Source organism: Microtus ochrogaster, linkage group LG9, assembly GCF_000317375.1.
Source record: "Microtus ochrogaster isolate Prairie Vole_2 linkage group LG9, MicOch1.0, whole genome shotgun sequence".
Taxonomy (NCBI): domain Eukaryota; kingdom Metazoa; phylum Chordata; class Mammalia; order Rodentia; family Cricetidae; genus Microtus; species Microtus ochrogaster.
In genome coordinates, this window is record NC_022034.1 from 10,232,150 (window position 1) to 10,250,888 (window position 18,739).

Here is an 18,739-nt window from a genome sequence, read left to right on the forward strand (position 1 = left end):
GACCAGGCTGGTCTCGAACTCACAGAGATCCACCTGCCTCTGCCTCCCGAGTGCTGGGATTAAAGGCGTGCACCACCATCGCCCGGCCCAAATTTTTATCTTTATGTAAATATACAGAAATGAGAATACCGAGTCTGAGGATGCCTCCCAAGGAGTTGGCTGGTAGACCATGAAGTTGATTCCGGCTTCTAAGCATCGCTGTGCCAACACTCGTCCTATACTCTCACAAGCCACCACATTTCTGGTACTATACAGGTGTTTTTTAATAGCCCATTCCCGAGTGGATGCCGAAACCACCACCTGGCCGTTCTGATGCTCAACCACCGCCTCTATGTGATGCTGAGTCCTTATAACTCGCAACCTAAGAGAGATAAGAAGAGAATAAACCATAAAACGATCTATTTAACAAAAAGTTAAATTATTTCAGGGGAATAAATGCCTACGTTTCTCAAGAAATTGGTGACTAGGCTATTAAAACAGCTCCGTGGCTAAAGGCACTTCCTGCCAAGGCTCACCACCCAAATTCAGTCCCCAGGTCTTACAAGCTGAAATGTGATGTAGGTGTCTATGGCACAGGCAAAGACCTGTGCACATGCACACACCAACAGCAAGCTGAAAAGAGAAAAACCCCATGCTGACAAGTACCGAGGAAGTGAGCACATGCCGCCTACACCCTGCCACGCGGTGGTAATCATCTAACGCTGTGGCTCGACAGCCACACACAAATATGTCTGAATCTTAGCTCGTTCTGTCTACCTCCCTTTCAACTCCTCGGTCCCTGTCAAGTGGAGAAAAGTACTACACCTGCTTCACAATGGAGTGTACATAATTAAATGAAGAAAAATCACAAATTCAAAGCAACTAGCATAGTTCCTAGAAAATACAACCTTTTCAATGCACAGGCATTTGGGGGCTGGGGAGTACAGTCCAGGGGCAGAGCATACACTTTGTGTGCTGAAGGTCTGGTCTAACCCTCACAGCTGTCCCAGAATAAAATTTAACATTTACTTTTTTGTGCATGAGTGTTTTGCCTACATGTATGTCTGTTGTTACAGCCAGTTGTGGGTGCTGGGAACTGAACCAGGGTCCTCTGCAAGCTCAGTAAGTGCTTTTAACCAATGAGCTATTGCTCCAACCTCCACAAACAAAATTTTAAGAAAAAATCTGTTTAAAGCAAGTATCTCATTTCTATTAAGTCTTACAGGGGGCCTTCCTTTTATTCCAGCCCAAACTTTATTCTATATTATTTATATAGAACTATTTTATAGCTCCAGCTGACCTAGAACTCAGAGATCTGCCTGCATCTGCTTCCCAAGCGCTGGGATTAAAGGTGTGCGCCACCACTGCCCAGCTCACGCTGACTACTCTATTTCCATCACACTTCACACTTTACTGAACTCCGGGTACACAGACCTGAAGGTCCCTCAGAGACACTAACCAATCCCAGCCCAGTAGCCTCCTCTACTAGACTGTCCTTTGTGGCAGATGATTATCGTCCTATTCTTTAGAGTTCAGCTTTTTTGTTGTTTCAAGACAGGGTTTCTCTGTAGCTTTGGAGCCTGTCCTAGAACTAGCTCTTGTAAACTAGGCTGCCTCAAACTCAGAGATCTGCCTGCCTGTGCTCCCGAGTGCTAGGACTAAAGGTGTGCGCCACCACTGCCCACTACTCAAGATTTGGCATGTCACATCTTCAGAGTCGTCAGTACATAATCTCTTATTCTCGAATTATCGTTAAATTTTCTTCAGGACAACTATTAGTTGTTTGCTCCATGGTCGCTCTCTACTCTCACGTCATCCTCCTGACTCAGTCAACCTCGGGTTTCTCTGGCAGGGTCGGTCAAGGCATTGATGAAAAAGACGTGTAAGGTGCTATGCACAGTCGACTTAAATTACCTGTGCCAGAACTCACGGCTGGGCCACACTGTAGCCCAGCCCCGCTCTTTCCTGGCTACCCCTAAGAGCTCCAGATTCCGAGGGTTCCGGTTGGTGAACTCTGGGGCCACAGCTTCGTTTTCCTTAGTCGCCACATCGTGCTGAATCGCTGGTGTGGAACTGGTAGCGAGGGCTGCCAGCCCACACTCTAGGAAATGAAAACGACCACATGGATCTTTAAAATGACGAACACGGGCACGAGAGAGGCATGCTCTAACCATTCCCATCACGAGACCCAGAAGCGGGGAGAAATGGCCGTCTGACCACAAACCCATAACGTTCTAACGCCACCCCAGTGTGGTTGTGCGTTCACTTTCCCACGCGGAACCGCGGGTGCCAAATCGGATTTGCAAATTCCCGTGTCCTGTGCACCAGGGCACAGCCAATTCAGAGGGGCGAGATTAGTTACCCAGGTTCCTGCAAACAGACAGGCATTTCCAGAATCGCGGCTGAAGCGCCATCGCTGACGGGTCGGAGGCAAAGCCTCCCGGTGCCCTACCTCCCTTCGCTCACGGCCGTCCGAGAGGAGGACTAGCCGCAGCCATTTTAACTGAGGGAAAAGCTACAGATGCCAGCAGGCCCTCGGGGCCTCCAGGACCCGGAACTAACAAGCCCCTTCGTGCTGAGTGGTCGGGAGAGCGATCGGTCTCTCCGGTCCGCCAATCGCCGCTGACGTTGGAGCGGAGGGCGGGGCACGCTCTCGAGAGCCATTCCTGAGTCACGCGTGGGCCCAGGCTGTATTTTGGGGGTCTGGTCCGCAGAGCTGCGCACCACTGGGGCGCACACGCTTCGGAGCTCTGGGAGAGCAGGGTGCACGATTTTCTCAAAGAGCGGAAGCGCCTTGTCCGCTCCAGCCAGAGCGGATCGAGTCTCAGCCGACTGGCCGAATGCTCCCCGACATCTAAACATGGGGGGAGCTCAGAAGAGAGCGCTCGGCCGCCCATCCCACCACACCCCAACTCATCCCTACCAACTTTTCTAGAAAGTCCTAGGATGTACAAACGCGCCACAGCCCTCCTTCCGTCCCTGAGTTCGATCCCCCACTTTCGCGCCTTTCTTTTCCAGCCTCTAATTGGACGAAAATTGTAGGTGCTCCGCCCTCCACTTCCGGCGTTTTCCGTTTTGCCATCTCTTTTTCCCCAGCATGCCTCGCGGTTAGCGGAGAGTGCGCAGCGGGTGGGGTGTGTTACCCAGCAGCACGCGCGCGCGCCGCTCGGGCCTCTCCACGCTGTAGTCGCCGCCGTGGTGGCCGCCGTCCGGCCTCGGAGCGGAGATCCCGGCTGTGTGCGGTGTTAGTGAGGTCGGCCAGGCTCCCTGAAGATGGAGGGCCCTCTGTCCGTGTTCGGGGACCGCAGCACTGGGGAAGCGATCCGCTCCCAGAACGGTAAGGGCAAGGGAATCCGGGGCCGGCCCGCGGCGGCGTAGGCCGAGGCCCGATCGCGGTGGGTAGGCCGGGGCCACCCCCTGGGCACCGTGAAGTCCCCCGAGAACACCGGGCCCAGCCAGCCCTCAACCGCGGGCCGCTTCTGCGCCCCGGCGCCCTTCCGTATAAGGGAAGAAAGAACGTTCTAGCACAGCACGCTTAGGGGGAGCGCCCGGGATGGGTGTCGGCGTCCACACCCGGAGGGAGAGCAGCTCTGCACGGAAGACGAGCTCAGACCTCCACGCCCCACGCACAGCCCCTTTGTTCTGGTTTTTCCGGGTGGGAGCATCCCTGACACCACCCGTTTGGCCCACGAGGAAATATGCCTGCAGAATTTAGGTGGGCTTTGCGGGGCTACCTCCGTCCGGGCGGGTGCTTTCATGTCCAGATCTCGCAGTTGACAGCTGCACCCAGGAAAACCTAACGGAACGTAAAGCGAGTGTTAGGAAGCGGCACTGAGCTACCCGTGCCGCTGTTAGCGGTAGTACGAATTAACACGTGCTTTGCTGTAGCTGAACCTGTTTTCGAAAGCATTTAGCTGCTTGGAATCGTGGTTGTCTATTAATTTTGTAATTCCCCCTCTCCCCCCGAAACACGATCACTACCCGGGCGAACTATCTACTATTCTTATTAAAACTTGCTAGAGTGAAGCAGGCCGAAGTGTCCCTTAGAATTTTTCTTGCAGGGATGGAGAGGTGGTTCAGCGGTTAAGAACACTGTTCTTCCAGACGATTCGGGTTCAGTTCCCAGCGTAGGAGCTCACAACTGTTGGTAACTCTAGTTCCAGGAGATATGACACCTTCACACCAATGCACATAAACTAAATTCAAGTCAATTTTTTTTTAAAAAAAAATTGCAATGAATAGTGGCAGGATTTTTTTGTGCTTATTTTTTGAGGCATTGAACTTTTTGGAACTTTTGACATCAGTACTCAAAATAAAAATATTTAACCTTCACTAGTTCTTAAATAGGTAATTTTGTCTTTCAAAAAGAGTTAAGTACAGATTTGTAGATTTGAGAAAACCATATGTGGTTGAGTGTCTCTTAGTTTGTGAGTTGATCTAAATTTTTTCATTTCACTGTTCCTCTACAGTTATGGCTGCAGCTTCTATTGCCAACATTGTTAAAAGTTCTCTTGGGCCAGTTGGTTTGGATAAAATGTTGGTGGATGATATTGGTGTAAGTATATCTTAACTGGTTTTAGTTACCTTGATAAAAATAGCTTCAATAAAACCTGGAAATTATTTTCTCTGTAAAGTCTTTGTTTCTACCTAAATACATTAAAGCTGAGTGTATGGCGTCGTGGAGCTAGGCTTCTGTGCTGACCCGCTTCCCTCATATTTCTCAGGATGTGACCATTACTAATGATGGGGCCACCATCCTGAAGTTACTGGAGGTAGAGCATCCTGCGGCTAAAGTTCTTTGTGAGCTGGCTGACCTGCAGGACAAAGAAGTTGGAGATGGAACTACCTCAGTGGTGAGAGGCTCCCTGGGACTGCCTAGCGAACAGTCAGGAGAGTTGAACCCGTGGCAGAATCGTTTGCTCTAGGTCAGAAATGAGTCAGGTGTTTACGGTCTCACAGACATCCGAAAACGAATCATTGTGACAGTTTGTACAGTCACAGAGTGTGTACAGTTTAAGTAGGAAGAGAACTTAGGTAGTTGAATATAAGTTTGTTTTAAGTACTGGGGTCTCATGAATTTGGGGCTTGTATTTAATCCCCTTGCAGTGATAATGTTTACATGTAGAAAAGAGTTGTTGTTTATGTTTTCCAAGACCAGGCTTCTCTATAGCTTTGGAGACTGTCCTAGAACTCTTTTTGAAGATTGGCCGCCCGAGTGCTGTTATTAAAGTGCGCCACCACCACCCAGTTTAGAAAAAGAGTTCGTTAAAGCAGAGAGTGTTTGGGCTCCTTGGTTTGTTGTTTAATGGATACTTTTGGATTTTAAATGTAGGCAGGAAATCTTGGGAATTCAGAGTAGAAGTTTGAGGGAGTCAATTTGCTACCTCACGGGACCAATAGCTAGTTAGCGAGCGTGGTTAATGACATACACCTGATGAATTATGCAGTGCAGACATTTCACTTTGCCTTGAAAGAATGGGATCTGTTCCTAAACGATGAAAAAGACCTTTGTCTGACTTGTTTATAGATCATGTGACTTAGCAAATACCTTAACTCCTTTCAAAAAGAAGTGGACGGATTCAGAAAAATGGTTCTTAGTGTTTCGTATTTTAAATGATTTTAAGATTTAGTTAAAAATACTAGACTAGGGGGCTGGAGAGATGTTAACATGATGTCTCATGTTAACATTAGCACTGGCTGCTCTTCCAGAGGTCCTGAGTTCAACTCCCAGCAACCACATGGTGGCTCACAAACCATCTGTAGTAAGGCCCTATTCTGGCATGGCAGTGTCCATGCAGGAGGAACATTGTATACTTAATAAGTCTTTTTTTAATACCTTTATTCTTTTTTTTATATTTATTTATTAAGTATACAGTGGTCTGCCTGCATGTATGCCTGCAGGCCAGAAGAGGGCACCAGATCTCATTTCAGGTGGTTATGAGCCACCATGTGGTTGCTGGGAATTGAACTCAGGACCTTTGGAAGAGCAGGCAGTGCTCTTAACCACTGAGCCATCTCTCCAGCCCCATAATAAATCTTTTTTAAAAGCTAAAGTTTAAAAAAATACTAGACTAGCACAAATGATTTCAAATGTTAGCTATTTAGTTTTGTTGCGCTCAGTCTCTAAATGTAATGGGTATAAATTCTGTTGTACTGGGATTTTAGCGTTTTTTGGTGTTTGTAGCTTGGTCCATTTACACAGAGTACTTTGTAGTGGTCTATATTTTATGTTTTCAGCAAGCTGTTACTCATTTGTCTGCTGGGCTGCTTAGTAATGCTAGGTCATACCTGGGCATAGTGCCGCATGCCTTTAATCCCAGCAGTTGGGAGACATTGGTAGGTGGGTCTTTTGAGTTCAAGACCAGCTTGTCTACAAAGTGAGTTCTAGGACAGCCCTGGCTACACAGAAACCCTGTTTTGAAAAAACAAATAAATAGAGGATGTTAGGTCATTTTAAAGCTTTTCTGTATGCACCGTGCATATTGACTGCCATAAATACTTAATGTAGTGTTTACTCAACAGGTAATTATTGCAGCAGAACTTCTGAAAAATGCAGATGAACTAGTCAAACAGAAAATCCACCCAACATCAGTTATTAGTGGCTATCGGCTTGCCTGCAAGTAAGATTACATTCAAAGAAAATGTTACTGTGTAGTGGTTGTAGTTGTCTTACATTGTGACTGATGTAAATGTTGGAGCTGTTGTACCTTAGCGTTCAGGTGGTCCTATTTGAAGTATCCGACCCAGGTACTTTCTTCCCATTTGACTACCACGTTTTCTCCTAATAGATTTTAGTGGCTATGCTTATGGGATAGATGAAAAGTGCCGTGATCTGAAGGGGGAGGACTTTTCGGTGTCTTCCTTCTATATGAAATGGCTCAACAGAAGACCATTGCCTGTGACATTTAACAGTGTGTTAAATGTGGTGAAACGCAAAATTTTTGAGTAGTATGCTTACATTTTCTTTCCCATGCCTGTAACAGGGAAGCAGTGCGCTATATCAGTGAGAACCTAATTATTAACACAGATGAACTTGGAAGAGACTGCCTGATCAATGCTGCTAAGACATCTATGTCTTCCAAAATTATTGGAATGTATCCTTAAATGGTCTAGTGAAATTTGTCCCTATCACCCTTTCACTCTTAAAAATAAGGCTGGGGCCGGGCGATGGTGGCGCACGCCTTTAATCCCAGCACTCGGGAGGCAGAGGCAGGCGGATCTCTGTGAGTTTGAGACCAGCCTGGTCTACAGAGCTAGTTCCAGGAAAGGCTCCAAAGCCACAGAGAAACCCTGTCTCGAAAAAGCAAAAAAAAAAAAAAAATAAGGCTGGGTTTTATAGAATGTTGATTTTTATGCAGTAAAACTTAAAATGCTTGTCTAATGCAAATTGATCCAGTTAGAGGAAAAACAATTGAAACTGACAGATGCTGCCTGATGCTGCCTCTCTAGCCTTTCCACGGTGGAAGGGTGCTTGAAATGTAGATGGTGGTGAGTAGACAGAGGTCACTTCGAGGGGAGTGATAGTACTTTCTTCATGCTGAATTATTTTTAAAAAGAAAGTCTAGTTGAATTGCTTTTTTGTCCAAGTCTGTTGTCCTTAACTGTTGTCTCAGAAATGGTGATTTCTTCGCCAATATGGTGGTGGATGCTGTACTTGCTGTCAAATACACAGATACAAGAGGCCAGCCTCGCTATCCAGTCAATTCTGTTAACATTCTGAAAGCCCATGGGAGAAGTCAGGTAGAAAGCATGCTGATCAACGGCTATGCACTCAACTGTGTGGTGGGATCACAGGGTATGTAAGATTCAGTGTTACATGGGAATTGAGAATGCTACTGTTCCCAGTCACTTTGTTTGTTTTGGGTTTTGTTTGGCTGGTTTGGTTTGTCTCTGCGTTTTTCATAGTATACATCTACATAGGGTTAAATAGTTGCCATGGGGGCCAGGCATAGTGGCACTGGCGTTTAATTCCAGCACTGAGGAGTGATCAGTAGACAGGTATCTGTTTAGGGCCTTGTCTACACAGTGAAACTCTGCCAGGTTTTTTTTTTGTTTTGTTTTTTTTTTTTTTTTTTTTTTTTTTTTTTTTTTTTTTTTTTCGAGACAGGGTTTCTCTGTGGCTTTGGAGCCTTTCCTGGAACTAACTCTGTAGACCAGGCTGGTCTCGAACTGACAGAGATCCGCCTGTCTCTGCCTCCCAAGTGCTTTGATTAAAGGCGTGCACCACCATTGCCCGGCTCTGCCAGTTTTTTAAGAATTTACAGTGAGTATAGATTGAAATGAATTGTGTACACTTGTGACTGTCAGGCTTTCCTGAGGTTTAGTGTAATAAATTGCAATCTAAATTTGGTTTATATGTAACATGAATTTTTTGTGTGATATATTTAAGGATAACTGTCTTTTATGAACCCTAGCATTGTTATAGTTGACCTTTTATTCATTTACAGGCATGCCCAAGAGAATAGTTAATGCAAAAATTGCTTGTCTTGACTTCAGCCTGCAGAAAACAAAAATGAAGCTCGGTGTGCAGGTGGTTATTACAGACCCGGAGAAATTGGACCAGATTAGACAGAGGTATATGAGAAGATTTTTGCCTGTGAAGGGATGTTTGTAAATCAACACTTGTGTTATGTTATAAAGTAAATGGTTAGGCAAGCCAGGCATGTCCCAAACAGGTGGATCATTTAAGCCAATGAATTGTGGTCAGCATGGACAACAGCATTGCTTCAAGTGTTGATACTGTGTATGGCTTCTCACCTAAAATACTATGTGCTAAGGTGGTGGGACACAGCTGGCAGTGCTAACTGCAGTTGCTGCGCTCCAGCATGCATGCTCCGCTCCACTTTACTCTTAGGGGATTGCTGTTGTATGACCAGTATGTCCATTATGTAGATGTGACATGACTGCAGTAATTGGCTTTTAATCTCATATGTGCTTATGATTTCCATGGCACATGTGATGCCTCCTGGTAGGTTCATCTTGTTAGAAGTGTCCACAAATGAACCAGGCTGTGGTGACACATCTAGGAGACAGAGACAAGAAGATCTCTGCATTTGGGGGCCAGCCTGATCTACAGAGCAAGTTCCAGGACAACACAGGCAGGGTAACACAGTGAAACCCTGTCTTCAAAAACCAAAAGGGCCACACAAAAAAAAAGGAAAGAAAGAAAGAAATGTCCACAAATAAACTCTCATTGCCTAACTTGGCCCAAAACCTATATTTTGCTTCAGGGGTACCTTGGCTGTGCCTTCTGTTACCATGACTTCATAAACTCATACTTTTCTGATCAAGCTGTCTGTCTTATAGATTACATACCTCTGGTTTTTGTCTCTGAAGTCTTTTTGTCTTCCCAGTTGTTTTCACATTAACATAGGTTCATTTGAAGAAAGTAAATTTGGACAATCATAGGCTTGCCTCGGACATTGAAGCATCTTCACCATCTACTCTAACATACTCTTAAACCTCTCAGGGTTCTTCATTTCCTGGTCTTACATAACTTATGCTGGTTCAACTCTACACTAAAACTTTTTTTCCAAGACAGAATTTCTTTGTGTAACCTTGGCTATGCTGGAACTAGCTCTGTAGGCCAAGCTGACCTCAAACTCAGAGAGATCTGCATGCCTCTGACTCCTGAGTGCTGGGATTAAAGGCATGTGCCACCACTGCCTAGCATGCATCATTTTCTTATTCCACTATGTAGGGCTTGAGTTCTGCCTCTCATACAGCTTCGGTGATATGCTGTTTGGGGATTGCCATTAATTCTCTACTGCATCCTTAACGTGGGAGGGGCCTCAAGGGGGTGTGTTTTTCTTTTTGCCACCCTTAATTAGGAATTGATTGTTGGTGAAAGAGCAAATGTTACTTTCAAGTGCTTGAAATGGGACTGATTTAACTTTTGATTTTAGTGGGAAAGAATAAAAGAATAACAAGTCAGAGTTACAGCAGTATTATCTAAAATTTTAAAGTTGTTAATTTGGGTTTACTGAAATATTTTCTCTTTAGAGAATCAGATATCACCAAGGAGAGAATTCAAAAGATCCTGGCTACTGGGGCCAATGTCATTCTCACCACTGGAGGGATAGATGATATGTGTCTGAAGTATTTTGTGGAGGCTGGTGCCATGGCTGTGAGAAGAGTTTTAAAAAGGGACCTCAAGCGCATTGCTAAAGCTTCTGGAGGTAGGTCTCTCCCAGCCCGAGACACACTACTTAGTAGTATGTGACTGGGTCACAGGTCTTCCAACGGAGATATTGACATTAAATTACAAAAACTTTTTTGTTTTTTTCTGTTGTACTCTGATAGATTTATAGAGCCATATTTTATTATTTTTAGGTAATTGGAAAAGTAGTTTGATGCTGAGTTGTTGGAAATGAGTGCACTGATTTGACCTTAAAGTGACAATTTTGTGTTAAAGGGTAGTGTCTTGTCTGTGACCTTGAAATAATACATTGCTCTTCTCATGAGGAAAATCACTAAACTACAATCATGAAAACAAATGTGTGTCTTATGATTCTCATGTAGCAACTATCCTGTCCACACTGGCCAATCTGGAAGGCGAAGAGACTTTTGAGGCTACGATGTTGGGACAAGCAGAGGAGGTAGTCCAGGAGAGAATCTGTGATGATGAGCTGATCTTAATCAAAAAGTAAGAACGACTGTTGTAAGTTACAAAACAATGTAGATTCCATTGTAAAAAGAATTCTTTTCCATTTACTTGCTGCTCTGGTCTCAGTGATAGAAGCAGTTTAGGCATGGGATAAAATTATATTGGACCATTGTGAATTGAGATAGTATTTTGTCTCTTGTACGTGAACTAAACATTGTTTTTGGTGCCTTATGCTTAAATGTGAGCAGGATTTGACCAAGGGTGTTTATATTGATGCTGTTTTCATTAATTGAAAAATACTAATGACTTCACTTTCTGTTTTTCATAGTACCAAGGCTCGTACATCTGCATCAATTATCTTACGAGGAGCAAATGATTTCATGTGTGATGAAATGGAGCGATCTTTACACGATGCTCTTTGTGTGGTGAAGAGAGTTTTGGAGTCAAAATCTGTGGTCCCAGGTGGAGGTGCTGTAGAAGCTGCCCTGTCCATCTATCTTGAAAACTATGCAACCAGTATGGTAAGGATGGTTTCAGGAAGGTGCAGGAGACGGTGGTGTTGGGTATACCTGTCGGAACCTACTGCTGTATGCTGTGTTTGCTTTCATGACGACACCTCGTGTTTTTCTTTTTAGGGATCTCGAGAACAGCTTGCTATTGCAGAGTTTGCAAGATCACTTCTTGTTATTCCTAATACATTGGCAGTGAATGCTGCCCAAGACTCCACCGACCTGGTTGCCAAGCTAAGAGCTTTTCACAATGAGGCCCAAGTTAACCCAGAACGTAAAAATCTAAAGTGGTGAGTTTACAATTTCCTTGTGTTCTGTTGTCCACTGTCGTGGGTCTGTTTTAAGGTAAGCACTTGAAGAGACTTGTCACATACTGAAACTTTACAGGCATCATTGTTGATTGGTGCCTGTATGTGTAATGGTAGCTGCTGATTTTTAGCACTGTTGCTTTTAGGTGTCATCTCTGGACCCCATTCTGACTCCCTGGGTAGTCTGGAGGAAGTCCAAGAGGGTGACCTTAGGTTATTCTCACCTTTTCAGGCAGCCCCTCAGCTGACAGTGAGTGCAGTCTCAGAAGAGTGTGTCTTTAGATGATTTGGTCCTTCTGAGGACATAAAACATACTCAACACCAAGCCAGACAGCTGTGCTGTCACTAGGCAAAAGAATCTTTTGACTACCAAACTGTATGCACTACTTGAACATAATATTATCAGTGTGCTAAATGTTTGGCAGATGAGGTTTCTCTGCCACACTACCAGCTTTTCTACTCCCAGAGATAGACTTGTTAGAATCCCAGTCTTGGGACCAGAACAGCTGGAACACACCGCTTCAGCTTGGTCATTGAATCACATTTTCACCATGACAGGATTGGCCTTGATTTGATCAATGGGAAACCACGAGACAACAAGCAAGCGGGGGTTTTTGAACCAACCATAGTTAAAGTGAAGAGCCTCAAGTTTGCAACAGAAGCTGCGATCACCATTCTTCGAATCGATGATCTGATAAAATTGCACCCAGAAAGCAAAGACGATAAACATGGAAGTTATGAAAACGCCGTTCACTCTGGAGCCCTTGATGGCTGATTGATTGGATTTCCCCTTTATTTATAGCAGTGTCAGACGCAATGTCTTAGCCTTGGGTGTCTCATTAAAGTACAGCAAGCTGACCACCCGGCTTCCTGTCCTCACTTTGGTCCTCTGATTTCACATACTATAGTGTTTCACTGATTTAGCAAGAAGTGTTCAGGGGTGGTGGCTGTCAGGCAGGTCAACCTCTCTGAACACACATTGCTATCCCCATCCCACCCCCAATGCACAGGGCTGCCACACCACGAGTCCCGCCCATTCTCTCAAGGCTGTGTAACAAGGTCACTAGAATCCTACAGCCGGATGCTCCCAGAGGATGGCCCAAGGCGATGGCTCCTCCATCGATGTTGACCTACAGGAGGGGAGGAGATCAAGTCAGTCCTCTGTGGACACAAGCTAGCACCCCCGTTTATCTTTGTCCTCTCAGGGTTATGCTAGCAAACCACCCTTTCAACTCCCACTGGCAAGCTTAGGAGTAAATACTGCTGACGCCCTCACTGTGAAAACAACAGTAGGCAGAAGCAGCCTTAAACTTGGACTGCAAGTTCATTAGCAAACAGCAAAGCTTGTGTTGGTTACCTTCTCTGGGTTTAATCCAAGTTCTTTAGCTATTGCAACAGAAAGAGCTGCATAGGCTTCGTTGATTTCAAACACATCAACATCTTCCAGGGTCCAGCCTGCTTTTGCAACCTACAGGAAGAAAATGAACTCAAGTTAAATCATTAGTTATTAACAAATTCATGATGCATGGAACTATGCAGTTAGGTTGCCATGGTGACCTCGGACTGTCCTAAGGGTTTAAAAGGTGAACACCAGGCTAAATAATGTTCCCAAAAGAGCACTATGATAAACTAATGACAACACCACACTGTGGAGGTTATTCTAGGTAGAGTGGCCTACTTGTAGTGTAGGCACTTAAGAGGCTGAGACAGGACAATTAAATTTGAGACCAGGTTGGGTGTATAGACCCACCCTCAAAACCAAAAGTCCAGGCTGGAGAGATGGCTCAGTGGTTAAAGATCCTGAGTTTAGGGCTGGAGAGATGGCTCAATGGTTAAGAGCATTTCCTGCTCTTCCAAAGGTCCTGAGTTCAATTCCCGGCAACCACATGGTGGCTCACAACCATCTGTAGTGAGGTCTGGTGCCCTCTTCTGGCCTGCAGACATACACACAGATAGAATACTGTATACATAATAAATAAAAAAAAAAAAAAAAAGATCCTGAGTTTAGTTCCCAGTAACCACATGGTAGCTTATAACCATCTATAATGAGATCTGATGCATTTGGGCATATGTGCACACAAAACGTTAAACAGTACATAAATACACAGAACATACATAAAGTTTAGCTGGGTGGTGGTGATGCATGCATGCCTTTAATCCCAGCACTTGGGAGCCAGAGACAGATCTGTTAGTTCGAGGCCAGCCTCTTCTACAGAGTAAATTCCAGGGGGCTTAAAAAGCTACAGAGAAACAGCCTTAAAAAACTAAAACCTGAGAGCATAATCCAGTACTTGGAGACTAGTGTTTTGTTTTGGTTTTTTTATTTATTTATTATGTATACAATATTCTGTCTGCATGCATGCCTGAAAGCCAGAAGAGGGCACCAGACCTCATTACAGATGGTTGTGAGCCACCATGTGGTTGCTGGGAATTGAACTCAGGACCTTTGGAAGAACAGGCGATGCTCTTAACCTCTGAGCCATCTCTCCAGCCCTGTTTTGTTTTTTTTTTAACTAAAGAGTTTGAACTGGCAAAGTGTCTGCAGGTGAAGTTCTTTGAATAGCATCTGAGTTTTAAGTTTTAACCCCTAGAACCCACGTTTTAAGAAAGGCTGCCAGGCGGTGGTGGTACACGCCTTGAATCCAGCACTTGGGAGGCAGATCTCTGAATTTGAAGCCAGCCTGGTCTACAGAGCTAGTGGAGACATGCACTTGTATTCCCATTGCTGAAGAGGCTAGGGTGTGCAGGTTTTAGGATTAACGTGCTGCAAATGAAACCTGGTAGCATAAAACAAGTGAAAGCACCGCCTAACATTCCAGAGTGGAAAGGGGAGCTGACAACAGCGGCACACTTGGCACCAGGTACATTGGTGTACAGAAAAGTAAAGATTTTAGTTAAGGTCGCTATTGTGTATACCTGTAACCCCAGCATTTGGAAAGGTACTAGCTGGAGGAGCAGACGTTCAAGACCAACCTCTTCCTACACAGTCTAAAAACAGGCTTCTTCAAACCCTGTCATACATGTGCCAAGTACATTACCAAAGAGACTCACAGCTTGCTTTATGGCTGGAATTGGTCCTACTCCCATAACGCAAGGCTCCACGCCAGCTTGTGACCAGGAAACTATTCTTGCTAAAGGTCTCAGCCTTCGACTCTCGGCTTCTGTCTTCTTCATAAGAACCACAGCCGCGGCACCGTCATTCATCCCTGTGAACAAGTGACTTGGTTTCTACAGTGCTCTTCATCAGGTATGTACCCAGGCCACCACCTTTTCCACCTGAAAGCATCAAGTTACTGACAGGTTGGCAAAGCCCTTGCCTGTGATTCATCAGACCGCACAGTGTACTTAGAAATGGTCAGGTTGGAATATGATGTTGACCATACATGAGTAGATGCCCCCAATAGCTATAAAGAAGAGGGGGTCAAAGATGAAATGAAACCAAAGACACCCAAAGCCTTCCAGGTGCTGGGGCTTCCAGAAACTGGAAAAGTATGTAGTGGATGAACATAGGAGGGTTTTGTTTTCAGATGGGGTCTCACCACGTAACCCAAGCTATCCTAGAATGTATGTAGACCAGGGTGACCTTGAAACCACAGAGCTCTGCCTGCCTTTGCCACCTAAGAGCTAGAAGTGAAAGCCTGAGAAACTGGAGTTCTTTCTTTTCTTTGGGGGGGGGGGGGAGTAGTCAGGGGAGATGGTGTCCAGACAGGGTTTCTCTGTGTTAACAGTCCTGGCTGTCCTGGAACTCGCTTTGTAGACCAGGCTGGCCTCGAACTCGCAAAGATCTGCCTGCCTCTGCTTTCCGGGAACTGGGATTAAAGGTGTGCGCCACCATGCCCAACTACTCTGGAGCTCTGAATTTTACTCTTTTCACTTGTATATCTAGACTAGATGTCATAAAAAGCAAGTCACTGCAGAATAGATTAATAACCAACAATATAGAAGGGATAAACTTTCCCTAAACTCAGCTTCAGGTATTTTGTGTAGAAAGATTTACTTGGTAGACCTGCCAAAGTTGGTTCTTCCCACAATGCCCTTCAGAAATCGAACCTGTTGCATTGGCAGATGTGACTGTTCCCGTCCCATCAGAAAGGAAGCAAGGTTTCAGCTTGCCCATGGCTTCCATGTTACTCCCATGGCGAGGAAACTCATCAATTTTCACTTCGGTAGAACCTGCAAAAAGGAAAACCAGTTACCTGGGATGAGTACAGAGAAGGCAGAGCGCTGGGAATTGCTAGAATTACTGCATGCTACCCCCCATGAGAACTCTTCATGAGACAGTCTTGCTGTGTTCCAAATCCACAGCCCTTCCTAAGGACAGAGGTTATTAGTATTGTATGCACATGGGTTTGTGTGGGACAATGATCTGTATTCTGTCAGTTATATTTTAAATAAGTGCTCATTGGCCAGTAACCAGGCAGGACGTATAGATGGAACAACCAGACAGGAAGTAGAGCTGGGTCAATGAGAACAGAATTCTGGGAAGAGGAAAGCCAATTCCTCTGCAGTCCTGACCCAGCCACAAAGCAAGCAAACTGCCTCTCCAAAAAAGGTAACAAGCCATGTGGCTAACATAGACAAGAATCATGGGCTAATATAAATTATAAGAGTTAATAAGAAGCCTGAGCTAGTGGACAATCAGTTTATAGTTAATGTAGGCCTCTGTGTGATTTCTTTGGAACTTAACAACTGCGGAAACCAGGCAGAACAGAAAACTCAGACAACAGGTTTGAATCACGGCATTCAGCTGGCTACAGCTGAGTGGCTCAGGACTGGGACAATCGACCTTCCATGAGCTGAGCATGAATGTCAGTTATGGATAAGGGAACTGTCCTGACTTGATATGTCCTCTGCAGATGGGGATGTGAGAAGCACATGGGAGCAACTGGAAAGGCTTTACTTAGACTGTGTAGAAGAGTTGTGTCCCCTAACGACCACAGACCGATGCTCTACTTCTCATGGAGCCGACTGCATACACACTGCAGCTGTGAACAGTTTGAAGATGACAGTTTCCCATGTGACCATATCCCGTGTAGACAGCACTTTCCAGTCAGGTGTGGTGGTGCACCTGTTATCCTAGCACTCAGCAGGCAGAAGCGGGAGGAGGCCAGCCTGGTCCACAGAGTGAACTCAAGTCCACCCAGGGCTATATAGCTGCACCATGTCTCAAAACAACACATCACCATTAACTCTCTCACATGCCGATGTGTGAAGCCTACACCTCTACAACTTGTAAAGCCCAAAGTTCACATACAGCCCTCCATACCACCCTTGGGTGTCAGTCACACCTATAAACAGGCTCATGTGTACTGTGGTCTCCATACTCACCTTTCCTGGAAGACACCAACACTGGCACAATTTCCTTGTCAAAGTGGCCAGCTTTCTGTGCATGCTCCGCCCTGTTCTGGGACAGAACTGCAACCTTGTCCTGGGCTTCTCTGCTCACTTGCCATTTTTTGGCTACATTTTCAGCTAAGGAGAAAAAAGGCAAAACAGGATTTTCAAGAGCTGGGTGTTGATAGCTCAAGTTACTCACATTTACACCAGAACACACCAGCAGTGCACACCAGCAGGCCTCCTCATAGGGCGAGAGAGGCAGTGCACTCCCACAGTGCACACCAGCAGTGCACACCAGCAGTGCACACCAGCAGGCCTCCTTATAGGGCGAGAAGCAGTGCACTCCCACAGTGCACACCAGCAGTGCACACCAGCAAGCCTCCTGATAGGCGAGAGGCAGTGCTCTGCAGGCTGGGTCCGCTACCCTGATAGTATACCTGAAAGCTGGTGTCTTTTGAGAGGCATTTCTTCTCTCTTTCTATACATGGAAGTGGAAACTTCCAGAAATCAGTATCCAGATTCATCATTGATATTTTTGTCCCATTTACCTGAACATTCTCTTCCCTAATCATCTGAGGGAAAGATGAACATACAAATTCCCTTTTACCTCTGAATTATAATTTCACTATATACTTTCTGCAAACAAATTATTTACCTACATAATGGGTTGTTTAAAAGTAGAATCAGTTCAGCTTCAAAATACTGAAAAAAAAAAAGGCAGTGGTGGTGCACGCCTTTAATCCCAGCTCTAGGGAGGCAGAGGCAGGTGGATATCTGTGAGTTCAAGGCCAGCCTGGTCTATAGGACAGGCTCCAAAGCTACAGAGAAATCCTGTCTTGAAAAACAAAGAAAAGAAAAGAAAAGAGTTCAAGGCCAGCCTGGTCTATAGGACAGGCTCCAAAGCTACAGAGAAATCCTGTCTTGAAAAACAAAGAAAAGAAAAGAAAAGAAAAGAAAAGAAAAGAAAAAAAGAAAGAAAAAGAAAGAAAGAAAGCAGAATCAGGACTGGTGATATGTCTCTACAGATAAAGATGCTTGTTGCCAAAGCTGAAGACCTGGATTCTACAGAGTGGGGGAGTACCTGACTATGACAGGCTGACCTGTGACCTCCAGACTGACCTGTGCCCCCCAGGCTGACCTGTGACCTCCAAACATGCACTTTGGTACTTGCATACCTGTGTGCCCAAGTACACACAAGAATAGATTTTAAAACCTTTTTTAAACAATCAGGAAATTTAACATCAATACTATTTCTTAACTCATCTTCAAAGTTTATCTATTGTACTATTAACTCTTAAGAAAAAGCCAGATGCTTTAATTCCATTCTTGGGAGGCAGAGGCAAGTGTGGATCTCTGCATTGGAGGGCAGCCTGGTCTATGGCATCTCACAACTCCGCCTTCTTTCTCCCAGCATTCAGTTTAGTTTTCTCACCTAGCTCAATTCTGCCCTATCACAGCCCAATGCAGATTCTTTATTCATTAGCCAATAAAAGCAACATATATAGGAGGACTTCCCACACCACCTCTAAAGAATTCAAGAGTCAAAGACTGAGGTAGAATCCTGTTCCCCAGAGAGGCTGCATAGGCATCAGCTCACCTAGCTCACCTCACATCCCCCAAGAAGTTCTCCTGCTTCTCACCCCTCCTTAAAAACCCTTCTCTATCTGGCTCCTCCCTACAACTTCCTGTCAGCTAGTTGCTGAGGCAGCCTCCTGACCACAGGTGAATTTTATTTAATCAAACACATCTTTGCATCATTAAACAAATGTTCCAAAGCATAAAGAAAAGCAATACACCTTAAAATAATATTCTACAACATCTGTGAATTATTACATTATGAAAAATGAAAAAACACCTTTCTTGGCAAAACTCGATGACATACACTTTTAATTCGAACACTTGGGGGGCAGGGATAGGTGGATCGGTGTGAGTTCGGAGCTATCCTGGTTCAAATTCCACTAGGACTACTGTCTAGATAAGACCCTGTCTTTTTTTTTTTT

At 45.0% G+C, this 18,739-nt stretch overlaps 3 protein-coding genes and 2 non-coding genes across 6 annotated transcripts in view; 3 read left to right on the forward strand and 2 right to left on the reverse strand.

Annotated features, from left to right (window-relative positions):
- Mrpl18 (mitochondrial ribosomal protein L18) overlaps positions 1-2,527 on the reverse strand; it is a 4,089-nt gene extending 1,562 nt beyond the window's left edge. The window contains exons 1-3 of one of the 2 annotated variants that reach the window (XM_005363386.1): positions 2,342-2,524; positions 1,894-2,080; positions 130-361 (exon numbers count right to left, since the gene is read on the reverse strand). In XM_005363386.1, the coding sequence (XP_005363443.1) occupies positions 130-361; positions 1,894-2,080; positions 2,342-2,393 (471 nt within the window). In that variant the 5' untranslated portion in view covers positions 2,394-2,524. Of the gene's footprint in view, positions 1-129; positions 362-1,893; positions 2,081-2,341 lie in introns of both variants that reach the window. The other variant, XM_026787325.1, reaches the window with a different exon arrangement.
- A 583-nt stretch (positions 2,528-3,110) lies between these two features.
- Tcp1 (t-complex 1) lies at positions 3,111-12,260 on the forward strand. Its single transcript, XM_005363388.3, has 12 exons — positions 3,111-3,316; positions 4,449-4,534; positions 4,704-4,832; positions 6,502-6,599; positions 6,963-7,073; positions 7,593-7,774; positions 8,427-8,553; positions 9,982-10,157; positions 10,501-10,624; positions 10,914-11,106; positions 11,221-11,384; positions 11,961-12,260. Exons 1-12 carry the CDS (start codon positions 3,253-3,255, stop codon positions 12,175-12,177), a joined length of 1,671 nt encoding a protein of 556 aa, XP_005363445.1. The 5' UTR covers positions 3,111-3,252; the 3' UTR covers positions 12,178-12,260.
- Positions 6,734-6,870, forward strand: LOC113457915. The gene has a single exon (XR_003378389.1). It is a non-coding gene; the product is annotated as a small nucleolar RNA SNORA29 (small nucleolar RNA).
- Positions 10,682-10,802, forward strand: LOC113457913. The gene has a single exon (XR_003378387.1). It is a non-coding gene; the product is annotated as a small nucleolar RNA SNORA20 (small nucleolar RNA).
- Positions 12,171-18,739, reverse strand: part of Acat2 (acetyl-CoA acetyltransferase 2) — a 45,491-nt gene continuing 38,922 nt past the window's right edge. Inside the window, exons 5-9 of the mRNA XM_013352339.2 lie at positions 16,731-16,874; positions 15,453-15,575; positions 14,454-14,608; positions 12,760-12,870; positions 12,171-12,532 (exon numbers count right to left, since the gene is read on the reverse strand). Coding sequence (XP_013207793.2) covers positions 12,362-12,532; positions 12,760-12,870; positions 14,454-14,608; positions 15,453-15,575; positions 16,731-16,874 — 704 coding nt within the window. The 3' untranslated portion in view covers positions 12,171-12,361. The remainder of the gene's footprint in view (positions 12,533-12,759; positions 12,871-14,453; positions 14,609-15,452; positions 15,576-16,730; positions 16,875-18,739) is intronic.

Coding starts and splice junctions, on each gene's coding strand:
- Tcp1 (XM_005363388.3), top strand. CDS start 3,253: ATGGAGGGCCCTCTGTCCGTGTTCGGGGACCGCAGCACTGGGGAAGCG. Junction 4,833..6,501: donor GAGATGGAACTACCTCAGTG/GTGAGAGGCTCC, acceptor TTTACTCAACAG/GTAATTATTGCAGCAGAACT. Junction 10,625..10,913: donor GAGCTGATCTTAATCAAAAA/GTAAGAACGACT, acceptor TGTTTTTCATAG/TACCAAGGCTCGTACATCTG.